The 23,621-nt window shown below is 35.5% G+C and overlaps 1 protein-coding gene across 4 annotated transcripts in view; it reads left to right on the top strand.

The window, feature by feature from the left end:
- Window positions 1-23,621, top strand: part of LRBA (LPS responsive beige-like anchor protein) — a 417,031-nt gene that overhangs the window by 92,097 nt on the left and 301,313 nt on the right. For all 4 annotated transcript variants that reach the window (XM_064510803.1, XM_064510804.1, XM_064510805.1 and 1 more), the window contains exons 25-31: window positions 590-743; window positions 1,168-1,348; window positions 2,679-2,806; window positions 3,268-3,375; window positions 5,955-6,132; window positions 6,787-7,231; window positions 17,912-18,045. In XM_064510803.1, the coding sequence (XP_064366873.1) occupies window positions 590-743; window positions 1,168-1,348; window positions 2,679-2,806; window positions 3,268-3,375; window positions 5,955-6,132; window positions 6,787-7,231; window positions 17,912-18,045 (1,328 nt within the window). The remainder of the gene's footprint in view (window positions 1-589; window positions 744-1,167; window positions 1,349-2,678; window positions 2,807-3,267; window positions 3,376-5,954; window positions 6,133-6,786; window positions 7,232-17,911; window positions 18,046-23,621) is intronic.

The following is a 23,621-nucleotide window of genomic DNA, read 5'->3' as shown; positions in this document are numbered from 1 at the left end:
AATACAATTTAAATTGAGGTGAATTTTTGTCTGGCTATCATTTTTAAGATGTGACTAAATTATCAGGATTTCATCAGGCACAGTTAAAGTACACTTCTAGTTTAGGTTGTCTCTTGAAAAATCTGTTCCTAAATTTGTGTGTTCTTTTGTTTTTAATTTCTTTGAGAAGTGGTTAGTATTTGTTTTGCTTTGCTAAAGATTTAAGTTCAAATCTAGTTTATACCTCTAGGAAACCTTATTGTATTGATTGATGTATTGACTTTTGCTATAGTAGGTAATCGTAGACCAACCTATAATATATCTTTATCCAAATGCTCATTTATCACACACCTTGATCTTGTTAGCATGCTATGATCTGGAGAGGATTAAGAACAAAAAGGAAGGATAATTTTAGGTTTAGATTAAAGTATATCAGTTGAACCTTGTGGTCATGTGATATTTGCTGCACCATTGCTCATGCTCTGGTTTTAGTCTTTTGAATACATAAAGATTCAAAAATACCACAAAAATAAAGCTGTACTCTAAATGTTACGTTTTTTTGTTTAAAAAAACAAAACAAAACAAAACAAACCCCTGCTTTTTTGGACAGCCATTCTACAAAAACTGTGATGGACTTTGTGAATAGCAGTGACAATGTCATATTTGTACATAACACAATTCACCTCATCTCTCAAGTGATGGACAACATGATCATGGCTTGTGGTGGCATATTGCCATTGCTTTCTGCTGCTACATCTGCTACGGTAAGAAATATCATTTTTATTTGCAAATATATCTCCTGTGGGAGGAGGCCTCTCTTTATACAGTGTATTAACCCATTATATCTGTCGCTTTGGGAGACAGGAAAATGTTTCCACAAACACCTCTTTCCTCCCTCTGCACCCTTTGCTACCTCCTGCCTTCTCTAAGATAAATTGGTTGCCTACCCTCTTTTCCTGAAGATGTAAAAAGAAGTCACTTAAAGAGCTTTGTTGTCCCACAATGGTTTGCAATAGGATTAAATCTCAATACTAATGATTGTTTCTGGAATACAACTGATTACTACTTTCTAATCTGACTAGAAATGGACTTCCAATGTAATTCCAATGTAACTTTTCTTCATTTAAGTTGTATGAATATTATATTTGTAAAGAAGTAAATGTTGCTTGGAATTTTTTCACTATGTAGCATGAATTGGAGAATATTGAGCCAACTCAAGGACTTTCAATAGAAGCATCTTTAACATTTCTCCAGAGATTAATCAACCTTGTGGATGTGCTAATTTTTGCAAGCTCTCTTGGTTTCACTGAAATTGAGTCTGAGAAAAATATGTCATCTGGAGGAATTCTGCGACAATGTCTCCGTCTGGGTAAGCCAATAAAACCACTTAATGAACATAGCTTACTAGTACAAAATAGTAACTGTTGTTAGATTTTTTTTTTAATCAAAATTAAATTTAGTTTTTTTTAAATCAGAATTAAATTTAGTAAAAGATGCATTTTACTATTTTACTATTACTCTGTTCTACAATGTGTATATATTTATTTTCTGTTTAAACAGTTTAAATTAAATAACTGATTAAAGTAAGTTCTGCTAGCCTTAGTGTTGGATGCATGTATTGATTTTATCCACAAAGATCTTTCTTTTACCAAAGTCCCCAAATAGTCAAGACTTCATAACACTGCTGTGTTTTCAAAAGAAATCTTGTGGTGTATATAAAAACACGAACCTTCACAATGCATATGAAAGAAGGTCAGTAGATGAAGATCTGGTGGTAACTAGAAACATGAATTTCTAAAGAGTGTGATTCAGATCAATTAGAAGTTGTATCCAGTATTGTAGTATATTTACAGCAAACTGAATTCAAAGAAAGTGATCACTACCTAAGAAACTAATGACTGTTTTAGAAATGGGAACATACAGGATCATAATTTGGGTCCAGTTAATTAATGCAGGAGGACAGTGTTCATGCCAATCGCATGCTGTAAGATTTTTTTGTTACGAAAAATTTAATTTGCATGAGTGCCAGAGCAGCTCAGAGCCTCAACAGCATGAGTGCCAGAGCAGCTCAGAGCCTCAACAGTAACTAGCCTTCCTCTCCCTTTCGAGGCAATTAAAACTTTGCAGGTAGAGCAAGATTTATGGGATGCAAACAGGTATAGAGGTGGGGTAGTTCTTTTTTCCTTTGAAAATAATATTAGGAAATAAAGCAGGTGCTGTTGTGAAGCTAAAAAATGAATAAATTATGTAACATAAGAACATGTTTAGTCTGAGAGTAACAAGTCATTGTGAAGCAAATATTGTTATTTGTTTCACTAGTGTAGTGTGTTTTTTCTTCCTTTCTTCCTTGTTAGTCTATGATAAGAAACTTAGCTGTCTTCACCGCTTCCACTCCCCAAGGTGGTATGCATGGTAACATTTCAATGAGAGATGAAAAAAGGATATAGTAATGTTAACCTATTTGTTTTGAAGTATTTATTATATATGTGTTCTAATAGTTTAGTATTAATTTTTAGTGATTGATTATTAAAGTATGTAGAGCATCATTTTGCAACTATTTACAATTTATTGAAACAAAGTATTATTTTACTGATTTGTTTAAAGTTTAAGTGGTAAACACAAATATAATATATATCTCTGTAAGGAAAACAGATAATATAATTCCCAGCAAAATTATTAACATTTCTTTTCCCTTCAAGTATGTGCAGTAGCAGTAAGAAATTGTTTGGAGTGCCAGCAGCATGCACAGATGAAACCTACTGGAGACACTGTGAAGAACCCAAAAACAATGCAGGGTCTTATAGGAGCAGGAAAGTCTGCAGCAAAGGCAAGTTTGAGGCTGTGCTCAAACCCACAAAAACTAATTATTACTGTGTACAGAAGGATAAGTGTTTAAATTTATACTTACACCACTGATATTTTTTATGGAGCTGAACAGCATGAACACTGGAAATCCTGAAGTAATTTTTCCAAGCTATGAATTTAACACTTGCATATTTAACCTTATACAATGAAATAACTCTGTCACAAGAATTTACTTTGCCAAGTTATTTATGTTTTTTGGTTTTGTTTTTTTTTTCTTTAAATCTGAAATGCATATCTGATCTTTGTGCTCTGGACATCGCAAGTATGATGTGCAGTGGCAAGTTGTACACAGAACTGTTTTTTCCCCAAATTTTACCTACTTAAAACGAGCTAAGAAATTACTAAATGCAACACTGCACACATAGTGATTCTTGGTAGACTGCTTTAAGAACAGAATCTGAGGCAATTGCTTTTCTTAAATAGAGTCCAGTGGATGTTGTGACTGGTGGAATTTCTCCAATACGAGACCATGACAGACTTCTGCAGGATATGGATATTAATCGACTTCGAGCAGTAGTGTTCAGAGACGTAGTGAGTTACAAACACATTTTTCTTTTGTTGGTAGATTTTTGTATGTGTGTTTGCCAAACACTTACCACGTGTTACATAGTTTGCTTAAACTGAATTTACAAAAATTGAATAATGCTTACAGTAACTAGGACTGCATAATGCTCTGCAGCTCTTGTAGTGCTGGGAATTGGATACAGGGAGAGGTGAAAATCACTGCCTCCTGGTCAGGGTCTTTGGTGTGTTCCTAAGAGCTGACTCTCTGGAATTCTGCCCAGAGTCTTCAAGACTCTTGTATATTAAGGATGTTGTGTCTAGTACAAATACATACTTTCACATGCTGTAAGTAGACAAATTACTGAATATTCATAAAGATGTTTATGTATCCTTTTTGAGAAATGAGTATCTTTCTGCCTAATTACAAATTAGAGGTCAACTGTGATTCGTTTACTTTCCCTCAGAGGAACCAATTTGTGTGTGTTATATATGTGCATAGGGTTTTCCTTTTTTTTAAGTCTTGAATTGACTAAAAATAACTTTTCCCTATGTCAGTGACTTTATAGCTGATATTGAGGAAATTGAAATTGATTGCTCAAAAAAAGCCTTCTGTAAGCAAATACAGTAGTTATAATGGCTCTGAGTCACTGGTGGCCATGAGCTTGGATGCTAGAACTTTTTTTTCGGTAATTGGGCTATTTAGCAAGTATAATGATTTACACAGTGACTTGTCTTCTATCCAGAATAGTGAAGGAACTTTTGTTTATATCTTTACAGTAATTATTGATGGAAATAAGCTTCTTTTGATCTCTCTTTTGGTATTGGTGTGCAAAAGAATAACAGGAAGTGAATATTCCATACTAGTGACAATATAAATAATCCTAATGATTCAGTCTTCAAAATTAATCATGTTTTATGTACTCAATTTTTCTTTTAAAAAACGCGGAAGGCACATACCTCTGCTTTTTTGGCATATCTAATTCACCATATTTTCTTATTTCACAAAAATGTAAAATGATGCAACAACTCCACTTTTCTGCTTCTGTGTTGAGCTGTAGAGAAAAAGTAGAGTTTGAAAGATCTGTTCTGGAATACATTTTAGCTGAGGTGTTTATACCCGCCTCTAAATGTTCTATGTTTGATTTGTGTATAATTTCTGAAATTACATTCAGCACATAGGAATGTGGTTAGCATGATTTCAACCTGTATAGGAGGAACTCAAATGAGATTCTAGTTTATTGCCTTAACCACTTAACCACCATTAGTAGTATTTCCACTAGCATGTGAACTTTATTTCAAGGAGTTCTACAAACATCACAGAAAAAAATGCTAAGAAAAAAGAAGCCTGGTTTCACTGGACCACAACTTTATTAAGTACATTTGGAAACTGTCTTGCAAAAACTTAGCTAGGAAAAAAATTCGTTTTGATCCTTACCATTGTAAGGGGCTTCCATCAACCTCACATTGTGCTTGCCTGATGCCAGCCTGTTGTTAGGTTACTTTTCTGTCCTGTTCTGTGAAGGTTCATGATTTGGGTGGGGCTGAGAGGTTGTTTCTTGGGCATAACAGATGGGACCCAGCTATGTTTTCTATTTCTTTATCAATAATGTCTCATTAACTTCTCCCAGTATAGCTTATTAAAGGATTCTTTATGGAATGTGGGGCTTCATTAAGCACTCAGATCATGATAAGATGAGCTTTATAGTTTAAAATTACTTTCTTGAACTGCTCAGAGGAAGGAAAAATTTGCATGCCACCTGCAGTAGTCAGCGTGTGTGTGGGGGGGACTTTCTTACACTGATTGGCCAGTGAGGATCCAAATACTCAGTTCTCCTGGGATCCCGAAGTGTACTAAGCTTTGGCAGATTTTTTTGACCAGAGCCTAAAAGCAACAGGCTTTAGCCAAATCCGTATGTCTAATCAGAAATGGCTATGTAACTCTTTCCTATCTTTCACTAGGAGTGACTGAGTACCTGAAAGAGACATTTGGCATAGCTCATATTAAGATTCATGTTTAAGATTTTTTTTTTTAAATCTCTTAATAAAGTTACACAAATAATACAAATGCATGCCTGCTTCTTTTGTTTAACTTCTATGTGATACGGTACATCCATCTGGACAATATGAGGATGAAGTGAAACCTTAATTCAGAGTCCAGAGTTTGTTCCACTTCTTTCAATAATATATAATAATTGATAAATGCTTTTTCAGTTTTGTTGAATATGCTTGCATGGTAGTACTTCACAGCAAATGCTGTTAATGTCTTGGTAAATTTGAGGAAAAGTGTAGTAGAGGAAACACCTGTAAATAAATAAAGGGGACCTATTCCCTGCACTACTTTCAAGCATATAGTCAAAACATAGAACCTTAGTCAAACTTGGCATATTTATATAAGGAAAATGAAAGGATTAGTGCCACTTGAATAGAATTGTTATGTTCCCCTGCTTTATAGATGAGGCAGATTGTGACTAGAGAATATTATTCTTCCATTGCTGACATAATCAGCTTACTCTGTCTGTTTATGGTAGCACTGGGCATACTTTACAGAAAAATAAGCATACTGCTGAAATTGTAATGGAAAAATCTGTACGTGTGTCTTTTTACAGGAGGATAGTAAACAGGCTCAGTTTTTGGCTTTGGCCGTAGTGTATTTTATTTCTGTGCTCATGGTTTCGAAATACAGAGATATACTGGAACCCCAGAATGAAAGGAGACTACCAAATCATAGCCAGTCATTCAAGGCAGCAGAGAATGGAAGTAATGAAACTACTGCTCCTGCTACAGGTGAGTTGTTAGTTATTTGGCCAAACAACGTTTGTAGTGCGACGTACATATCTTAAGAGTCTGTAGAAGCCCATCTGAGATTGTATAGAAATATACACATTCTAACCTCTCAAATAAACAACATTATAGTATCTAATTTGCCTTAGTATTTTTGCGCAGCTTTCATTTGTCTGATTTAAGAAGAACCCACAGACTTTTGCCATGTAGGGGATGGTTAGTCTTAGTGAAGTAACTAAGTATTCATGAATGCTTATTGCAGAAGGAGTGTTCTCTTGCTTAAGGTTAAACATACATAAACATAGATTGACTGCCTTTTGTTTTCACTGTAAGACTGCATTTTTCTTTCTCCTAACTCTTCCTTCAGGCAGTCAATTCATTTTCATTCTTTGTATGCTAAGTCAATAGCTTCTACTTCTTTGTTTTTTAAATTTTGAATATTATAAGCTTTTCCAGACTTCCTAGAAATTAAAAAGATTTTTTTTTCTGTTCCAAGCTTCCTATTAAATACTTACTCTCTAAGTAGGTAAGGGGGAAATACTTATAGCTGTTGTTTCACTTATCACCTGTTGGTGTTACTTTTTTAGAAGCAATACGATGAATGCAGTTCTGTTAATAATGAACTTAAAATGTGTTTTCTGTGTTTGGGATGAAAAGTTGTAGAAAACTCATCTACTGCTCTCGGTGCTTCATCTTTGGCCTCCACTGAAGATTCTGAAAGTACAGCATCTGTACGAAGAAGGGACTCTGGTCTCGGAGAGGAACCAGCTTCAGGTCAAACAAACAGTTCAGATAGTGTTGCTGAAGAAGAACCTCTGAACGTCAGTGCAGGTCCAGATGCTATCAGTGAAGTACTATGCACGCTCTCATTAGAAGTAAATAAATCTCAGGAGAGCAGAAGTGAGGTAGGAACCAACGATAGTAAGCCTGCAACTTCTGTGCCAGCTGCAAAAAATGTCAATGTAAAGGACATTCTGCGAAGCTTGGTGAGCACACCAGCTGATGGGGCTGCTGTGGATCCTGCTCTTCTGCCACCAACTTTCCTTGGAGCTCTTGGTGATGCAGCTGCTGAGCAGCCTGTACAGTTCCATTCCTTTGACAGGTAACGTAACTCCTAAAATACTTGGGCTAATTAAGTTTGCTCTAAGAATTAGAAAAAAATCACGCTTTGGTCTTAGCATACAGTGTACAATGTCATCTAGTATTTAATATAATCAAGATAAACCAATTTACAAGCATAATCCTTGACATCGCACAGATTCATCAGGAAGGCATTGTGGTATACTCTGCAAATCATGGAATGTTATGGTATCCTCTGAAAGGAATTGGTATGGAGTACTTTAGTGAAGCATTGTTATTATATTTAGTGAAGCAGTTCTGTAGCCCTCTCACAGCTATGTGAGTTGTGTAAGTCATGACAAGAAACCATATGTAGTATATCTTTGCCAGAGGAGCCGTTACAGCAAGAATAAGGTGTGTATAAAGAAGGGGAGCAGTCTTTAATTGCAGCGTTCAGTCTTCAAAAGACTATGGAAATGAAAAATGATTAGTGATTGGGTTTTACCTGAAGGTCTCAAGGCCAGCACTGCTTTTTAAGAGTTAAGAACTCTGTCTCCACACATGTTATAGCTCAGAAACACTACAGCAAAAGGGCCAAGGAACAGCCTAGGAATGATTGCAAGCTCTTCTTTTGTCTTTCCTGTTTTCCAGTTCCTAACAACTGCAGCAGTTCCAGAGCATTACTGCTTCCTCCTATCTCTTCTGTTGCTATGCATCTCAAATTACCCTCATGATCATTGTGCTTTGCCCTTTGAAGTGTTTCTGTGCTCCAGTGATACACTTACTGAATCATGTTACCTGCCACAATTAGATGCATTTATGGGAGCAAATAGTTTTTACAAACCCTGAAAGACTTGTTTTTCTTTAGGGGAGTGTTTTACATTCAAAAACCCAAGGTGTTTTTGCTGGAAATTGCTCCGCTGGCACCTGGTGGGTTTTTTTTTCTTGTTTTTTTTTTTCCCCCCCTCCTCTCTTCTTATTAATGGTAACAATGTGAGATAGAGCAGATGAAGTATCTGCTGAGGTAAGACTGACACAGATCCATGATATGTCAGGATATGTCATTGAGCTTGAAGCTCGATGTGGTAACTGATGAATATGCATTTAAATTATAGGTCACTACTGTTACATGCCACTTGAGATCCTCATCTCACTACCTTCCTGATCACACTATTCCCAGTTTGTCCTAAGTCCTTAATTGTTAAACATTTTAAGAGGAGGAGCCATTATATTTCCTAAATTAGGAATTGGCTCATGATCTAATGAGTGCTATTACACTGTGCATGTTTAGTTAATTTCAGAAGACCCAAGAAATAAAATGAACATTACATAAATTATACTTGTAATGTATAGATTAGCATGTCTACTGATCATGCCCTATAGTATTTGCATTCCTGCCTCTAAAAAAGCCTTAGTCATACCCAGAAATCTTGCAGTGGAGCTGGTGTTTGAGGTCCCTTTTCACCAAACCAGTCTCTGATTCTCTGCTTATCCATGAATTTCCTTTGGCACCTCTATGTGTTTGCAGCCAGCCTATGGATGCCTTGCTTGAACTAGCAAACTAAGACTCCCCTTAGGTAGAAGTGCCACTTTGTTGGTGGTATGGATGCAGTTGTCACAACACATCTCAGCTCAGCTTGCCATATCACCAGGAGGGAAGAGATATGACGCTTGTTTGACTCGAGTTAGACACAGATGGTGTAGCCTAGGCTTTGGCCCCCTTGCAGTTGTCTCAAAGCAAATACTGTATTCTGCTCATAGGTGCTAAACAGGAGAAAATGTTTTTGGGCGGTAGGAGGATGGAGGCAGAGGGGAGAAAGTAGAAGAGAGACTGAATTTTCCTGGAACTTGTCATGCCTCTGTGTTGCTGCTGCTGCCCAAATGCTTTTAGGGACTGCCTATTCAGGGCCTATCAGCAAGTGGACAATAGCATATGGTTCTAGTCTGTGACTCATGATTTTCCTCAGGAAATTCTTATTGTTCATTATTGAGTGCTAGAAATTTTAACCGCAGAATGACGTGTGTCTGGAGAGCTGGCACAGAAAAGTGTGTTGGATTTGGCAATTATTTTTTAGTTATTGCTAACATGAAAACTGAAGGTATGCGCTGTTCGTTCAAATCTTATTGATTTGAATTGGTTTAAAGCAGATTAATTAGAGAAGAAGCGACAGGGCTCTTGCAGTCGTCATACCTGATGTATGTAATTATGCCTACAAAACCTTCTTATCAGAGGAAACGACGTGATTTAATTTGGTAACGTACACTAACAAAATGCTGTGCTTCAACAGCTGCCCTTCAGTCGCTTGTAGTTCAGTGCTGTTTGTTCTGTATAGTTATAAAGCCAATCAAATGTGAAAAAAAAACTTAAATTGCAGTATATGATTGTAAAGCAAGTCACTGAAAAGTTGAACTACTTCCTATTTTGCCCCTTTACCTTTCCATTGCCAGACTATTCCAGATGTTTTTTTCCTCCTTTTCTCACCTCTGAAGTGCCAGCCATTTTTAACCATGATTCTGAACGTTTTCTTACTTAACCTGGAGACATAGTAACTGTGTCAGATACTGAAACAAAATGAGTCTGCTGAAGGAATATATAGACCTGTAAAAGGAGTGCTAGAAACTGTGATTGCAGTGCATGGATGGATTAAAGTAGTAGCCAGGAGCATATGCTTGTGAATGGAAGAGCAGAGGGCATGTGGAAAATAGACACCTTGACTTTTCATTTCCTTGTTTTTGTAGGGGTTTATATAGTTACCTTAACTGCTCCACAATGATGACTTGAGGGTATTACTTTCCTATGACTTTCTATGTTTAATAGGTGGGGCTAAATATGTGAGGAAAAGGTCGTGAACTAGTTAAAATATTTTGTCCATCAACAATTGTATGTGACCTCTGATATGTCAGCAGCTGTGTGTTTCTAGGTGGCTTAATTTTTCATTTCCTTACTTTTGCGGGTATATCAGGGAGACAAAAGTGCACTTAATGGATATATAAGTAAAAGCCTTATCCTTGGTCAATTATAATCTGGTAGTGACATGAACAATCTCGCGTCTATGGTAAATATGTTGATGTATGATAGGGTATTTGCTAACTAGCTAATAAATCAGTTAAACCAGAAGGTGGAATAAAATAACTGTGTATATATAACTTTAAATAGAAATGTTTCATAGACAGAAAAGTTTCATGAACACTTGAAGGTGATTGTTTAGTGCAACTCTGCTTAAAATACAAGTTTATGTTCTGAAATAACATCCTGAGACAAATGGGGGAAGGAATTGTACTAGGAAAAGAAAAGCCTTTTTACAAAAAGCTAAGAGAGTTTGAAATAGTAGCTTTTATCTCTGGAGGTATGCAAAAATACTAAGGATATATTGAGAAAGTCTGGAAGAATAGACTAGAATGGTCTGTAACTTTCTATGTCTGGTTTACATTTAATGTATTGTTTGATGGCAAACACAAGCTGTGTGGGTTAACACAGAACTTTTTTTTAGTTTAAAGACACTGTTAAAAGTTGTTCCCATGTAGCAGTTTACCAGTGGAGTATCTCTGGGAATTTCAAAGCATCTCTCTGATCCTGCATTTATCTCAGGAATGCTGTGTCAGAAATCAAAACTCTCCTCATATCTTAAGGATTATCAACTTTCCAGCTATAGCTGGAGAGTATACAGTAACAGCTATGTGAGTGAAACCTTGCTGAAAGGCTGCCAGGTTGCAAGCCTTTGCAAACAGCTAGGTGTATGTGTTCATTTCCATGCCAAAAAAATTCCCGTTATCTTATGTGAAGATACAGTCTTGTGATTAGTGGGTGCCAGGGGTTTGTCATGATAAAGTTCAAGGCTTGCATTGGCTTTTTCCCAATATCCATAGGGGCATGAATTAATGGAAACATCAGTTTCTCAGTAGTAATCTTGTAGGAAAAAAAAGGCGGGGGGGGAAGGTAAGGAGGGAGCAGAAATTTATCTTCAGGTAGTTTAGTAAAACTTATAACCTGTAACTTGCTGTGTTTATTGTGCAGTTTTTAATAAAAACTTGATCACTTCTGGCTCCTACTGCTCTTTGGAAACATTGAATAATCATGTCATTATAGGAAGCTGATGCTGAGGGTTCAGAGGAATATAGGCTCTTAAATCAGTGTTGTGCTGTGGAGCTTAAATCTGTAACCTACAGAATAGTTATATTAATAAGCTTGCTTATCTTTTTGGTATGTTGGCTGTAAGCTGCTTAGTTTGCCTCAGACTGTGTTTATGCATTTGTCAGTCTGTGGCATGTATGCTCCTTTGTAATGGCTGAATATACTATTTCTGTTAAATTTCATCAGAATCATTTTGTGTATGGAATAAATACAATTTAGACTTAATTGATATAGGCTTGGAGTATGAAAAGAATGAACTTGTTGATTACAAGATTAAGTTTAACAGGTACAGGTAGAGACAAAATATGAGAATGGGGGATCTGTAGCTCAGAGACCAGGTGCATGTGCTGTGATGAGAAGCTCAGCACTTTTGGCACTCTGAAAACTTGTGTTCTGCAGGAATTGATGAGGCAAACCATTTCAAGTCTTCTCCCTGCCAAGCTGATTTTAAAGCTCTCACAAAATGTTAGAGAAGTCCTTGTATTCATTCTATCATCTCTTCTCCCCCCCTCCCCCCTTCTGTCTCTCTGATCTCTGGTTTTGAGAGGGTCTCTTATTCTTCCTTTCTCCTTGGGAATTTCAAGAGGAACACAAGAGAATGGGTATAATCTACAGACAGCAGAGCCCATAGAATGACACTGACATGGCAGGCTGCTTTTCTGTCTTACAAAGTAGAGGTAAAAGTAAGTCGCTGATCCTCTTTATTGCTCTTTTGCTCGTTGCATAGGAGCCTTGCAGTGGTCATCATTCTGGTAACCTGGAACAAGACTAACTTCTATTTTGAATTAAAGCCTTTATCCCTTAGGGAAACAGGCAAACTGTCAACCAGTGTTGCTGTGCAGTGCTAAAAATGGAATGGTAAGAATCAAATCCTTATAAATTCTTGTATGTCAAGAGGAATTAAAGTTCTTGTATGTATTTTTAAATTATGGTGAGATCATCAGTTTGGCCTGGCCCATGTTGTATAAGGAGTGTTTGACTCAAGCTCAAGGAAAATTTGTAACTTAAAATACATTTAAAATAAATGGCAAACTTGCCAACTTCCAAAAAATAAATATTTAGGAAAAATGTGCTCAAAATTTAGTAGGTATTTATAGATATTTTGCATCTTTGTTGAAACAGAAAAATCAGTGGTCTGAAAACATGAGAGCTTTTCAATAAGTAAATCCTTATAGAATTTGGCAGAATAGATCATTATTGTGTAAGCCTTTGTCTGTGACAGAAGTCAGTGTTCAGCTCAGTGATCTGTGCTCATTCAGCAGTGAATAATTGTCTGCAACACGAAGGCTCCTTACACTTCAGCATAATTGGGACTAATAACACACTGACCTTCTGGCTAAGATGTATTTATGGTGGCTAGTTCTCACTCTGCCTGACCAACGTTTATCGGTTCATATGCTCAAATTCCTGCTTTAAACCTTAAAAATTTGTTTTTAAATTTCAAAAGGAAAATGCCCAATGTAGTTACGTCAATGAGGCAACTAAATGTCGTGATTTTTCTTGTAGTGCTTGAAATAAGTCTTAAGAATATTTTTGGTACTATTTTTCTAGTTTATATTATTTTATCCTGTAGCTGAAAAGTGTAGAGTTAATTGAAATGGTGTGATAGTTTGAATGTTAAGGAATAAAATTTATTGGTGGCTTTCTTTCTTGTGACCAAGTGGTGGTCTTTGGGTTTAGCCACCTCTGAAGTTGCCTAATGTTCATTATTATTCTCAGGGAATTAACGCATGATTACAGATGTTCTAAAATATGTTACTTCTGTAGGTCTAAAGAAATATTCTGTAATGCCACTTATTTAAAAATATTTTATCAAAATCTATAGCAATATTTAACTTTTTAAGCAATATTTATCAGTTTAGCTATGAAAAAAGGCCTCAGTCTTTGCTGTGTACTCTATAAAAAGATTGTGCCCTATAACAGGAAAGAAGTTGAAAGCCTGTTATTTTTTGTAGGACACTTTACTGATAAATTTATTGATTTAATAAGTAATATGCTAAATACTCCATATTTTTCACATAGCTTATTTACTGCATTTTTGTAATCTTGATTTTTCCACTGTCCCATACATGTCTGCCAATAGCATTTATTTTACTTACATTATATTAGCATTTAAATAATTTTTTGATAGAGGCAGACAAAGGAATCTTGAAGGTTAATGGCAAATATTTGTATTTTTTGAACACAGTTATGTTTCCACCTGAATGTTCAGAGAAAATATCATATTATTCCACAAAGAAGGAACAACATATGAATTTCAGAATTTAAAGAATCATGACCAATGTTTGTGCTTGAAATCTATTAATTTGCTTTTCAGTATATGGCAAATATAAGTCTGTATGTAATTTCAGAGCCTTACTGTCATACCTTGAAGAAAGCCTAGAAATGGAAATTCCTAAAACAAATCTTCTAATTGTAACGTTGGTTGGTTGCACTGTTGAAAGAAAAGATTAAATGTTAGTAAACATTACATAACAAATAAAGCAACAAAGCTTAGTTATAAATATATTAAGACACTTTCATATTTTAGTTCATTGTTCTTTAAATATTTTAAAGATTTTTGAGTCAGAAGATTATGGCAACTGTCCAGGAGAGAGAGAGAAAATACATTCAGGGTCTGAGGTTTCCTTGCATCAAATTTTTTGCCTCTTGAGGACAATTTCTGGCACTTCCTTTGGTTGTATGCCTCAGACTGACACTGCTGTCAGGAAAAGGGACCTTTTTTCTCCACCAAAAATACTGTTTATTTTATTTAAGTTGAGAAAATCTGAATCATTTAAATTGCCTATTGAAGATCACTGTCTAAAAAAACAAAACTAGAAGTCTGATCAAAAACTAGAAGTTTTTGTAAACTGATTTGATTTTTGTAAACTGATTTTGAAACTGATCAAGACCAAAAGTCTGAGTATAGAGGACAGTATTATGGTGAGTTGGTCTAAGGCTCTCTTTTCTTCTAAGGACTAGACTTTTTATTATGAAGAAGCTCTTTCTCCAACCCGTATACTGTTGCATCTTGTCTTGCTGAACTGTTATGTTGCACTGCAGGAGTCACTGGTTGGGGTGCGTCAGGAACACTATCTAGCTTTCTAAGTGAGCTTTTAATAAAGGGGACTATGGTCTTAAGTGGCCTTCAGATAGAGACATCATGGTGGAATTTATGAATTGAATTTTTTAGCTTTAAGAAAAGCTGAAGCTTTTTGTATTTTATATGCATGTTTTTTCAATGGGGAATGAAAAACATCCTAAGACTCTAGAAAATGTACTCTGAAAATTTTGTCAGAAAACTTTTACTGGGAGTCAGCGTCTCTTGCTCAAAACATGGTGGTGACTGTATGTGGAAACGTGCATGCGCATATCTGCTAAGGCAGCATAGGTTCTTCTATACTTTAAAGCTGGAAATGTGTAATTATTTGTTTATATTCCTTGGATCAAAGTATGTTCATGGGTATGCTAGATTGTTGTATTGTGTGGTTCAGTTGAAGTATAACTTTTTTGCTTCCAGTATAAAAGGAATGATGATGTGTAATTAACAACAAAAAAAAGCCTGCTAACAACTGTCCTCTGTAGCTGTTTATTAGTGTCATATTCCTGGTGCTAGTAATCCTTAACCTTCCTTAAAGGAATGCTAGTGCTAGATACTGAAAATAATAATGTAAGTTTTAGACTGTAATCCCTTTTTTATGTGCTTGATGGAAAATCAGTTACTGAAGATGAGAGTAGCAGCTGTACTTGCATTACCAAAACTCTACAGGTATGCAAAAGATCTTAAAAGCCAAAAGGGACTGTTGTGGTCATTTACTTGGACTTCCTGTCTGTTGCAGCCCAGGAAAAAATAATCTCTAATTCCTTTGCCAGTAATGCACCTCTCCTTGGATAGCTATAGAAGATCTGGCAACTTGCTGAAAGTACTCCCTCAGTGCAGCCACGCTTAAGCACACTGAAGGTCAGTACAGGTTTACAGGAAGGAATGATAACATATAGTATTGTGTCAGGAACAGCATGGAAAATCCAAGACTGTTAGAATTGGAATTTTTTTTTGTCTCTATCGATTGTCAGCTACAGATGAGCAGTGTTAAGGTAACAGTTCCATCTTTATGCAAGCCTTCTTGCTCACGTACAATTCTGGAATTGTTACTTGCTATGTAAGAAGCTTCTGTAGTAATTCTGTCCTCTTCTAAAATTCCTTCCTGATCGTTCTTGTATGTTTGTTTCCATATCCTCATTCCAGAGAGGAAGGTGTAAAATGTCTAAAATTAGTAAAGTTTAGCCTTCAGCTAATTAATTTTTAAAATTTTAAAATATTTTTAAGGTACAGGGCTGGCCTGCCCTTTAAGTCTTGAAATACCAGATGGTTCATAGCTCCTGGGGCTCTTAGTACATTCATAGTTACAATCAGTAGCATTCATAGGCATTTAGAAGACAAAGCAGTTCTGATTTGGTGATTTGAGAAAATTCTGAATGACTTAAGCCCTGGAAACATAAGACTTCCTAAATGTAAAAGAGACTGGGGGATTTTTTTTTTTTTTTTTAACTCTCAAGTTAATAGGTGTCTTCCAATTCTAAATTAATTAGTTTTAATAATACAGGCTAGATATTGTTTTGAACTGAGACTACTGTATGTGCACAATTACTGTCTCCATGTGGCACGCAAATCTGTGACTAAATATTCTCCCACATCACCTTTGATGCCATATAATTGCAGGTGTATTAGTACCAAAGGGATAATTGTTTCTGTAACTTAGTGGGTGAACAAAGCTCATATGTTGAGATTCTCTAGGCTCTGCACGAATAAATATATATTTGTAAGATGTCTGTATGATTTGGGTTAATATTCTTCATCTGTATTTCTTGAGTTGGATAGCTTGACAGTACAGGAACTTAAAATCCAGTGAGGGAATATACCCAGACCTCAGTACTGGATCCTGAACTTTGGGGAAATGTCCAAATGTTTACTGTGTGTGGATGCACCTAGTAGTCAGCAAACTTGCATTCATTTCTCAGACCCTTCCTGGTATTTGAATATGTGTTACAGAATAGCAGTCACAGTTTCCAGACAGTGAATATCTGTTGGTGTGGGTAAGATATCCCCTTCTTATACCTGGGTAATGAAAAATTGGTATATAAGGCAGATATAACATGGAAGATAGTGTAAATATATTAATAATTTTTTTAGTCCGCTGTTCATGTTTCAGGAAACATGACATGAACATATGAGCAAAATTCATGGTTTAGGCATGATATCTTTTCTTGGGGCTCAGGTGTTGTCGCTTCTATTTTTTTAGTATATAGTTAACATTAGCAGTCACCCTTATAATGATATGACATATACTACCTTCAAGTATGGTAGCTGCCTACTCCTGCCGTTAAGAACACTGATTTAATCAGTAACATGGTCTAGCTCCTGTGACATCCTTTGGATTGAAGAAAGTCAATGCAGTCTATTTTTTTTTCATTCTAGCAAAAATTATTTTAGTAATATTTGATAGAACGCTATTACTATCACACCCGAATTTGGGTCAAGTTTCTAAGTTACTTTATTTAGAAAATGAATATTTTAAAGCTATTAAGGGAATACTTTCAGTGTGTAGTGATAGTGCTGTCAACAAAAGATGTGATTAAATAAATTGAATGTTGAAGACTTTCAGCTTACGGTTAACACCAGGTAATTAAAAGTAAGCGCAGCTGTGGGAGTGCATTATATATCAGCTGTACTCTTTACCTCATTAGCTGGGTTTTTGCATGTTTATGGAGCTAACTTGCAATTAAAAATGCCTTTAACGTATGCTTAACAAGGCCTTTTAGGTATTTGGAATAAAATACTACAATTTAATTGAAATTGGTATAGCATAAATAGATGTCTTAGTAACATACAAGATAAATCTCCATGCCTAACTTGACACTCTACATCTTTTTCTGTTGTGTAATTTATAATGCTGAATATAATGCCTGAAGTTTAACTTGTATAAAGAATGGAGAGTCTCTCTTCAACTCCTGAGATTTTGATTTATTATATAAGTAAAACTTGACTGATCAGGTGTACTAAAATTTATGCAGTAGTTATGAAGTTGTGTGGATGTTAATATATGCACACTGACGTTCCTTGATGTGTTTAGACTATCATATGTGCTTCAGTTAAGTCTTCTCTTCTACTGAAATAGAATAATGTCTAGGCAATTCTCAATGTTACGTTTCCTTTAATGCTTTCATTTTGAATACTGTGATATCTTTTCTGAATAGTTGCTTGAAGTTTAAAAGCAAATCTCAGGGAAACTAAGGTAAAAAGTAAAACCTACTTGCAGGCAACTCAACCTAGAAAACACTTTCTACTTCCCTCTTCTTTCTTTTCCATGGTCCAATTTAATATTTAATTGACTTTTACAAAATCATGGACAAACAAGTGGATAGTTACATGATTAGCAGAATAAGATAGATTGCCAAAGATGACGGCATAAGACAATAGGGAAGGAATGGTACATTTATTGCTGATTCTTTTGCAGGGCATTAGAAGTATATGTGTTAGATTTGTAAACAAGGATCGTGATGTGTGAACCTTCATGCAGTATTATCTACTAATTTTATGTCTTCCTATAGGAGTGTTGTTGTACAGCCGAAGAAATCAACCATTTCCTCTTCTACAGCTACTATGGGTATTCCTGCAAATGCTGTCAGTGTGGTTTCTTCGTTAGATTCATCTCAGGCCCTAGATTTGGCAGGAGAATCTCCTGGTGAGTAAGGGTAAATTAAAGAACTTAGACCCCAGCCCTTCCTCCCTTACTTCCCTCTCATCACCCCTCCAGTATGAATACAGATGAATAAGTTTTTGTTATATGATTTCCTGTTGAAGGCAAGGTGTTTTCCAGTATTTATCTGCATATCAAAACACTATAAATGAGTAAAATCATTTTTCATACATGAAATTGTTAGTTGCCTTCAGTTCTAATACTGATTAAAATATCTATTTTATATAAATTATGTAAGTCTTGCTACTCTAAGAATATTGATGGTTATTGCAAGTTGTATATTCTTTGGGGGAAATGTGTCTTAGTATGCTCAAGGAGGATGGTGTTTTGCACTTTCTTTTTCACTATTGCAGTGTGTGTGGTATAACATGTCCTAAATTATCAAGTCAGACAACAGGGCCTTTGAGACCTTCGTATCCTTTGTGTGTATCTTTGTCGTACATCCTCATATAGTGACTTGCAGGCCTGCATTTGATACCCCTGTCTCTAACCTCTTCTGTTTTGAAGAGGTTTATGAGCAAAAATAATGTTGTATTTGATTAAAATTTTGTTCAACTTTTTTGGTTCTCTTTTTCCCTCTGTCTAGCAGGACAAATGCAAATGTCTGATCTTATGAATGCAGTATTTGTCATAATTTCAAAATTCCTCAATGAGTTATTAAAAAGCAGGCATACTATATTAACTTGTTTTTAGTAAAAGCGGGATATATTCTTGGGACTGCTTTTGTGTTGCTTTTTTTTGTTGTCGTTACTTACCGTAAGTAACTTACTTATGAATCATAGGGTATTTGTCCAAGGCTATAGGTCTTAATGCGAAGTAGGACTGAAAATTATACAGAAGTGCTTCCAATAGCTTTAGCCTGACGTCCAATTTGGTGTCGATGCCTGATTAGTTGCTTTGGATAATTTTCTCAGGAGGGACAAAGTTGAATAGGTTGTTTGTAAGCAAGTCATCCTTTGAACCTTAGTCTTTCTGGTCTTTCCATAGGAGATAAATGATGATTAACCTTATATGCTGTGCCAAAGGCATACTTTTCTACTTAGCCATATTGAAGTCACAAGGTGCTTGTAGTTTTTTGTGCCCATGAAGTTAAATGCCAAGACTTTGAACTGATTTGCATCTTAATCAAGGGAATCTCAATCTTTGCTTGATTTCTTCATGTTTCTTTTCACTGTTTGAACTATTTGCTTCTGATTTTGCTGATCTTGTATACAAATTGCAAAGACTAAGAAAAAAATTTAATCCTTTCTCATGTGCTGTAATACTCATGTGTTTAGATGACACTTGCTGTTATATTTGCCCTCCTCAACTGTCCGTAGCATTTCTTGGGGAAATCTTAAAGGTTTTTTTTTCCCCCGACCGTGATATAGAAAAGAGAAGCTACTCAAATATAGTACACTTTAATTCTTTGCAAAAGGGAGAATACATTTTGTCCCTAAAATTGCAGGCAGTAGTACTATACGAATCAAGGGGTAAGATTTAGACTAGGAAAATCAGTTGTGTTTTAAAATATTACAGTTCTTTAGAGAAGACTCTTTGAACAACTGATCTGTTTTTAAAATAATAAAACTTTAGGTACTTCGAAATTGTTGATTAACATAATTGCTACTGTGTTAAGTTCTTACCTGTTTTCCCTGGTTAGATAGGAGCTAGTTATTAGAATTCCTGAAGTCAATTTTTTTTACTTTCAATAAGAACAAATCAGATGAGCACTAATATTCAGATTTACTCAATCTTTTAAAAAAGAAGAAAATAAAATATGTGCTTCTGTGCCTGTAAAATGTATAAGAAATCCAGACTATAAACAATACTGATGTAGTTTGTAACTGTGTGACTTCCAGAATGTCTGGGAGTTTTGGCAAAAATTGGACATCTAGTCTGAACTGATATGCATAAAAAGAAACTAATCAGGATTAAAATAGTAGACATGTTTAGACTGGCAATCTAATTAATTAAAAGAAAAAGTGAAGGGATAGATGAAATCATGCCTTAAACTGATTAAAATGTGAGACTATTTCTTTTTTTCCCAGTAGAGTAATGGCACAGAAACAAAAATTTTGCGGAGTTGGAGTAGTTTTTATTTGTGTTGCGCATGTAAATTGCACACATTTAAATTGAAAATACTGTTCTGTAAAATGGCTCTGACTTCTTGATAAGAAGAGACAAGTAGCAATAAGTTTATTATAAAAACAAAATAAAATGCTTTTCCCTGAGTTCAAATCACATGTTTTTTCCACTAATTTTTGTCTTCAGGCAACACAGAAGAGAGTCAATACACTGGGCTCCTTTTTTTTCAGCTAACGTTCATTTTAAGCCTGTTTACCTAGTCATTAAAAAAAAATTCAAAAAACAACAGACTAGGGGTTTCTATAGTGAATATATATTGTAGTCTCTTTCATATTCTAAATCAAGGCTATGTATGTTGCTACATTTAAGAATAACTTTCAACTGCTTTTTCTAACCTCAAAGAATTTTTTTAAAGTGGTTTTAATATGCATTTGTTTGATATGTTTTTAAAACTGATTAAGCCAGGAAGGCTTTGCATGTAATGCTTTACTTTATAGACCTGAGTCACTTTACTTCAAAACAGAGATGAAAGCAAGATATGGACATTGAAGTGGGATTAAACAGCAAGTGACAGTGTTTTACTTGTACTGTGTATATGAGAATAATTTCTGAATAAATTCCATCTAGTGCATGAGTATCCTCCGCTTGCAGTTATGATATCAAAGTTGCTTGTTTAGTTAGAACATATGTTGAAGTATTTGGCAGTGTGTATGATTCCAAAGCTCTCCATTCTCATTTATGCATGCTCAGAATTTATCAACCTGCTTCCCAGTATTTTTTCCTAAACATTGTTTCTTGCCTGTAGCTCAAGGTCGGTGAGTATCTTACCAGATAACCCTTAAGTTTATCCTAAGCTCACAGAACTTCATATCAAGTGGACGTGACATATCTTGGCCTGCCGTAGGCAAAGTGTTGACAGGTTGGAAAGATAACCATCTAAGCTCACTCTGTTCCTCTGATGCTCTGAAAGAGGGTGAAAACATATTTTGGCCTCTGACAGCATGGCCTTTTAGCAGGAGACATTTCTTCACCTTTATTCACTCAAGCCACTGAGTATTTCACAGCACAAAACCCTTTTCTTGTTTACAAACCTGCCCCTTGTAGTCTAAACTTGTTGGTCAGCGTGTTGCTGGTTGCCAGTGTCTGGGTTGCTAGTCTGCTGGAATTGCTATTCCAGTTGTTGCAAGATCCTGGAAACGAATGAACCTCAAGCGAGTGTGAGAAAATAAAGCCTCTGTGTGGCCTATATTGAATGAATCATTTGTCTCTTATGTAGGATGCTACTGAGCAAGAGAGTCTGACTTGCTGGTAGTTGTCTAAAGAGGAAGAAATTAGTTGTTTCTTCCTTGAATGGACTTGTAGGTGGAGTGGGAGATTTGATGCAGATGGAGATTTTACACAGAAAATGTCCAGGATGGGCTACTGGAAAGGCAGGACTTGTGGAAGGTTGCAGAGCTGTTGTGAATATCCTAGTGGGATGGTTTTGTGCCTTTTTTTTTTTTTTTTTTTTTTTTTTTTTTGTCATCACTTAATTTTCCTTTAAAATGTTTCCGTTACTGTTGTAGTGTTCTGCAGTGATGTGGACGACTTTGACTCCTACGCTGTTTTGCAGTTTGCATTCTCACTATTGTTTTCTGTGATGTTCAGAGTTTCTCTGATTAGGTACTTGAAGGATTTCCCATGCCTTTTATTAATGTTTTTCTCAAAGAAATGCAATTTTGAGGCTTCATCTCCTATTGGATTTTCAATTGCTTGTTGAAGTACCATTTTTATAAAGAGTTTATAAAAAGTTTGTTGGAAGCAGGAGTGGTTGCATTTTGTCCTTGCTGGTGTTCTGAAGGTAGAAAGCTCTGAGAAGTCCTGCTCAGTTTCTTGCTTCTACCTCCTCCCCTCATTACGTGTAAGTTATCTGTAGAGCTCTGAGTTTCACTTGTTTTTCCTCTGAGCCATACACAGTTGCTGGTAGGATTTCTGCTTCTCCTGATTAGAGGCATCTTCTGTTCCCTATAGTGTGAAATAATAAACAAGGCTATGTCAAAAGCTGAGGTGAAAAAGACGACGGCTGTTTGGAAAGAACCTGGAAATAACCATTAACAGGAGAAAATAAAAAGAATAAGGAGTTTGACTCCTGAATTCTAGTCCTACATATAGGAAGATTTAAATTGTTAATGTTGCATCTTGCTTGTTTTGCAAATGATTTTTGTAGAAGAGTGAACATACCTTGAAGTCTTGCCATAAAATAAGTTACTAGGACACGAGCTAAAGTAAGAGAAATGAGTGTGAAGTGAGTTACTGTCAGTGCAGAAGTCATTCAAGAAATTAGTTGGAATATGGTAACTATTTCAAAGAAAACTCCAACTTTACAGCTAGGCTAGTTAGCAAAGTCTAATGACACTTTTCTGTCTCAGATATTAGTGATATGCAATGGAAGTGGTTTAATACTATTTCAGTATAAAAAACCTATTTTTAAACAACTTCCCTTTAGAGAGTGAGCCATTGTTTTGTGAAATCTGGTTTAGTTTAGCCTACAGATGTGTTTATGTAACAGATCCCTTATATTAGCTTGTAAAACCTTTCATTGTAGTCTTTCATTGTACACTTCCAGCCCAGGAAGTGTATTTTCGAATGAGCTCATTATTTTACCAGATACTCCTTTCATAAAGGGCATCAGTGCATTTTTGTATGTTAGGTTTGTTGTACAGAATTAAACAGCTACAGTTATTTAATTCAGCTCTTTGTTTCTACCTTGTCTCCATCCTCCCAAAATACAGTCTAGCATGCACTGCATGTGTCTTGCCTGTGCATATTGTATAAATATATATGCAAAAGCATAAGGGTCTTACAGAAGGAGTTTCTTTAATAATATTTTATTGCTAGAGACATTATTTGTTTAGACCCTTGGGGACCTTGAATAAACAATAAGCTTTCACTGGAAGGGTGCTAGACAGATGATCTATTTGCATTTTCTTTTATGTTCTTGCAAATGTCTGTAAAACTGTCAGTTTGAAGGAGCCAGTTTATCAGTGAAAGGATAAGGAAGAGATAAGTCAGTTTAGTTCCACATGTTTGAAGTAGCTACTGCACTTACCCACATGTGTGTTGTGGATGAAAATAAGCTACTGATTTTTTCTTTTTTTTCTTTTTCTTCTTCTTCTTTTTTTTTTTTTTTTACTAAATACAAAAACAAAAAAGAATAAAAGACACTTTTGAGTTAAAGTCAAATAAGTACTTCACAAAACAATTTGAATGCAAAAATCAGTATGCACATTAATCCCATCTAAAAAACCATGTATTTCTCAGCTGTGATAAATCTGAGATTCACCCTTTTTGATGAAACATATCTGAGTTTGGAATGTGGACTTAAATGATGACAAGCATGAAGAAATTTGTCATAAATACCCTTACATAATCTTCAAATAGAATATCAGTTTATAGAGGTATCTGTCCTATGCTGTTGTCAAACTCAAATTATCAGTGCTTTTTCTGCTATTTCT

The sequence above is a fragment of the Dromaius novaehollandiae genome, chromosome 4, assembly GCF_036370855.1.
Source record: "Dromaius novaehollandiae isolate bDroNov1 chromosome 4, bDroNov1.hap1, whole genome shotgun sequence".
NCBI classification, from domain to species: Eukaryota; Metazoa; Chordata; class Aves; order Casuariiformes; family Dromaiidae; genus Dromaius; species Dromaius novaehollandiae.
This window is presented reverse-complemented; position numbering and strand designations above follow the sequence as displayed.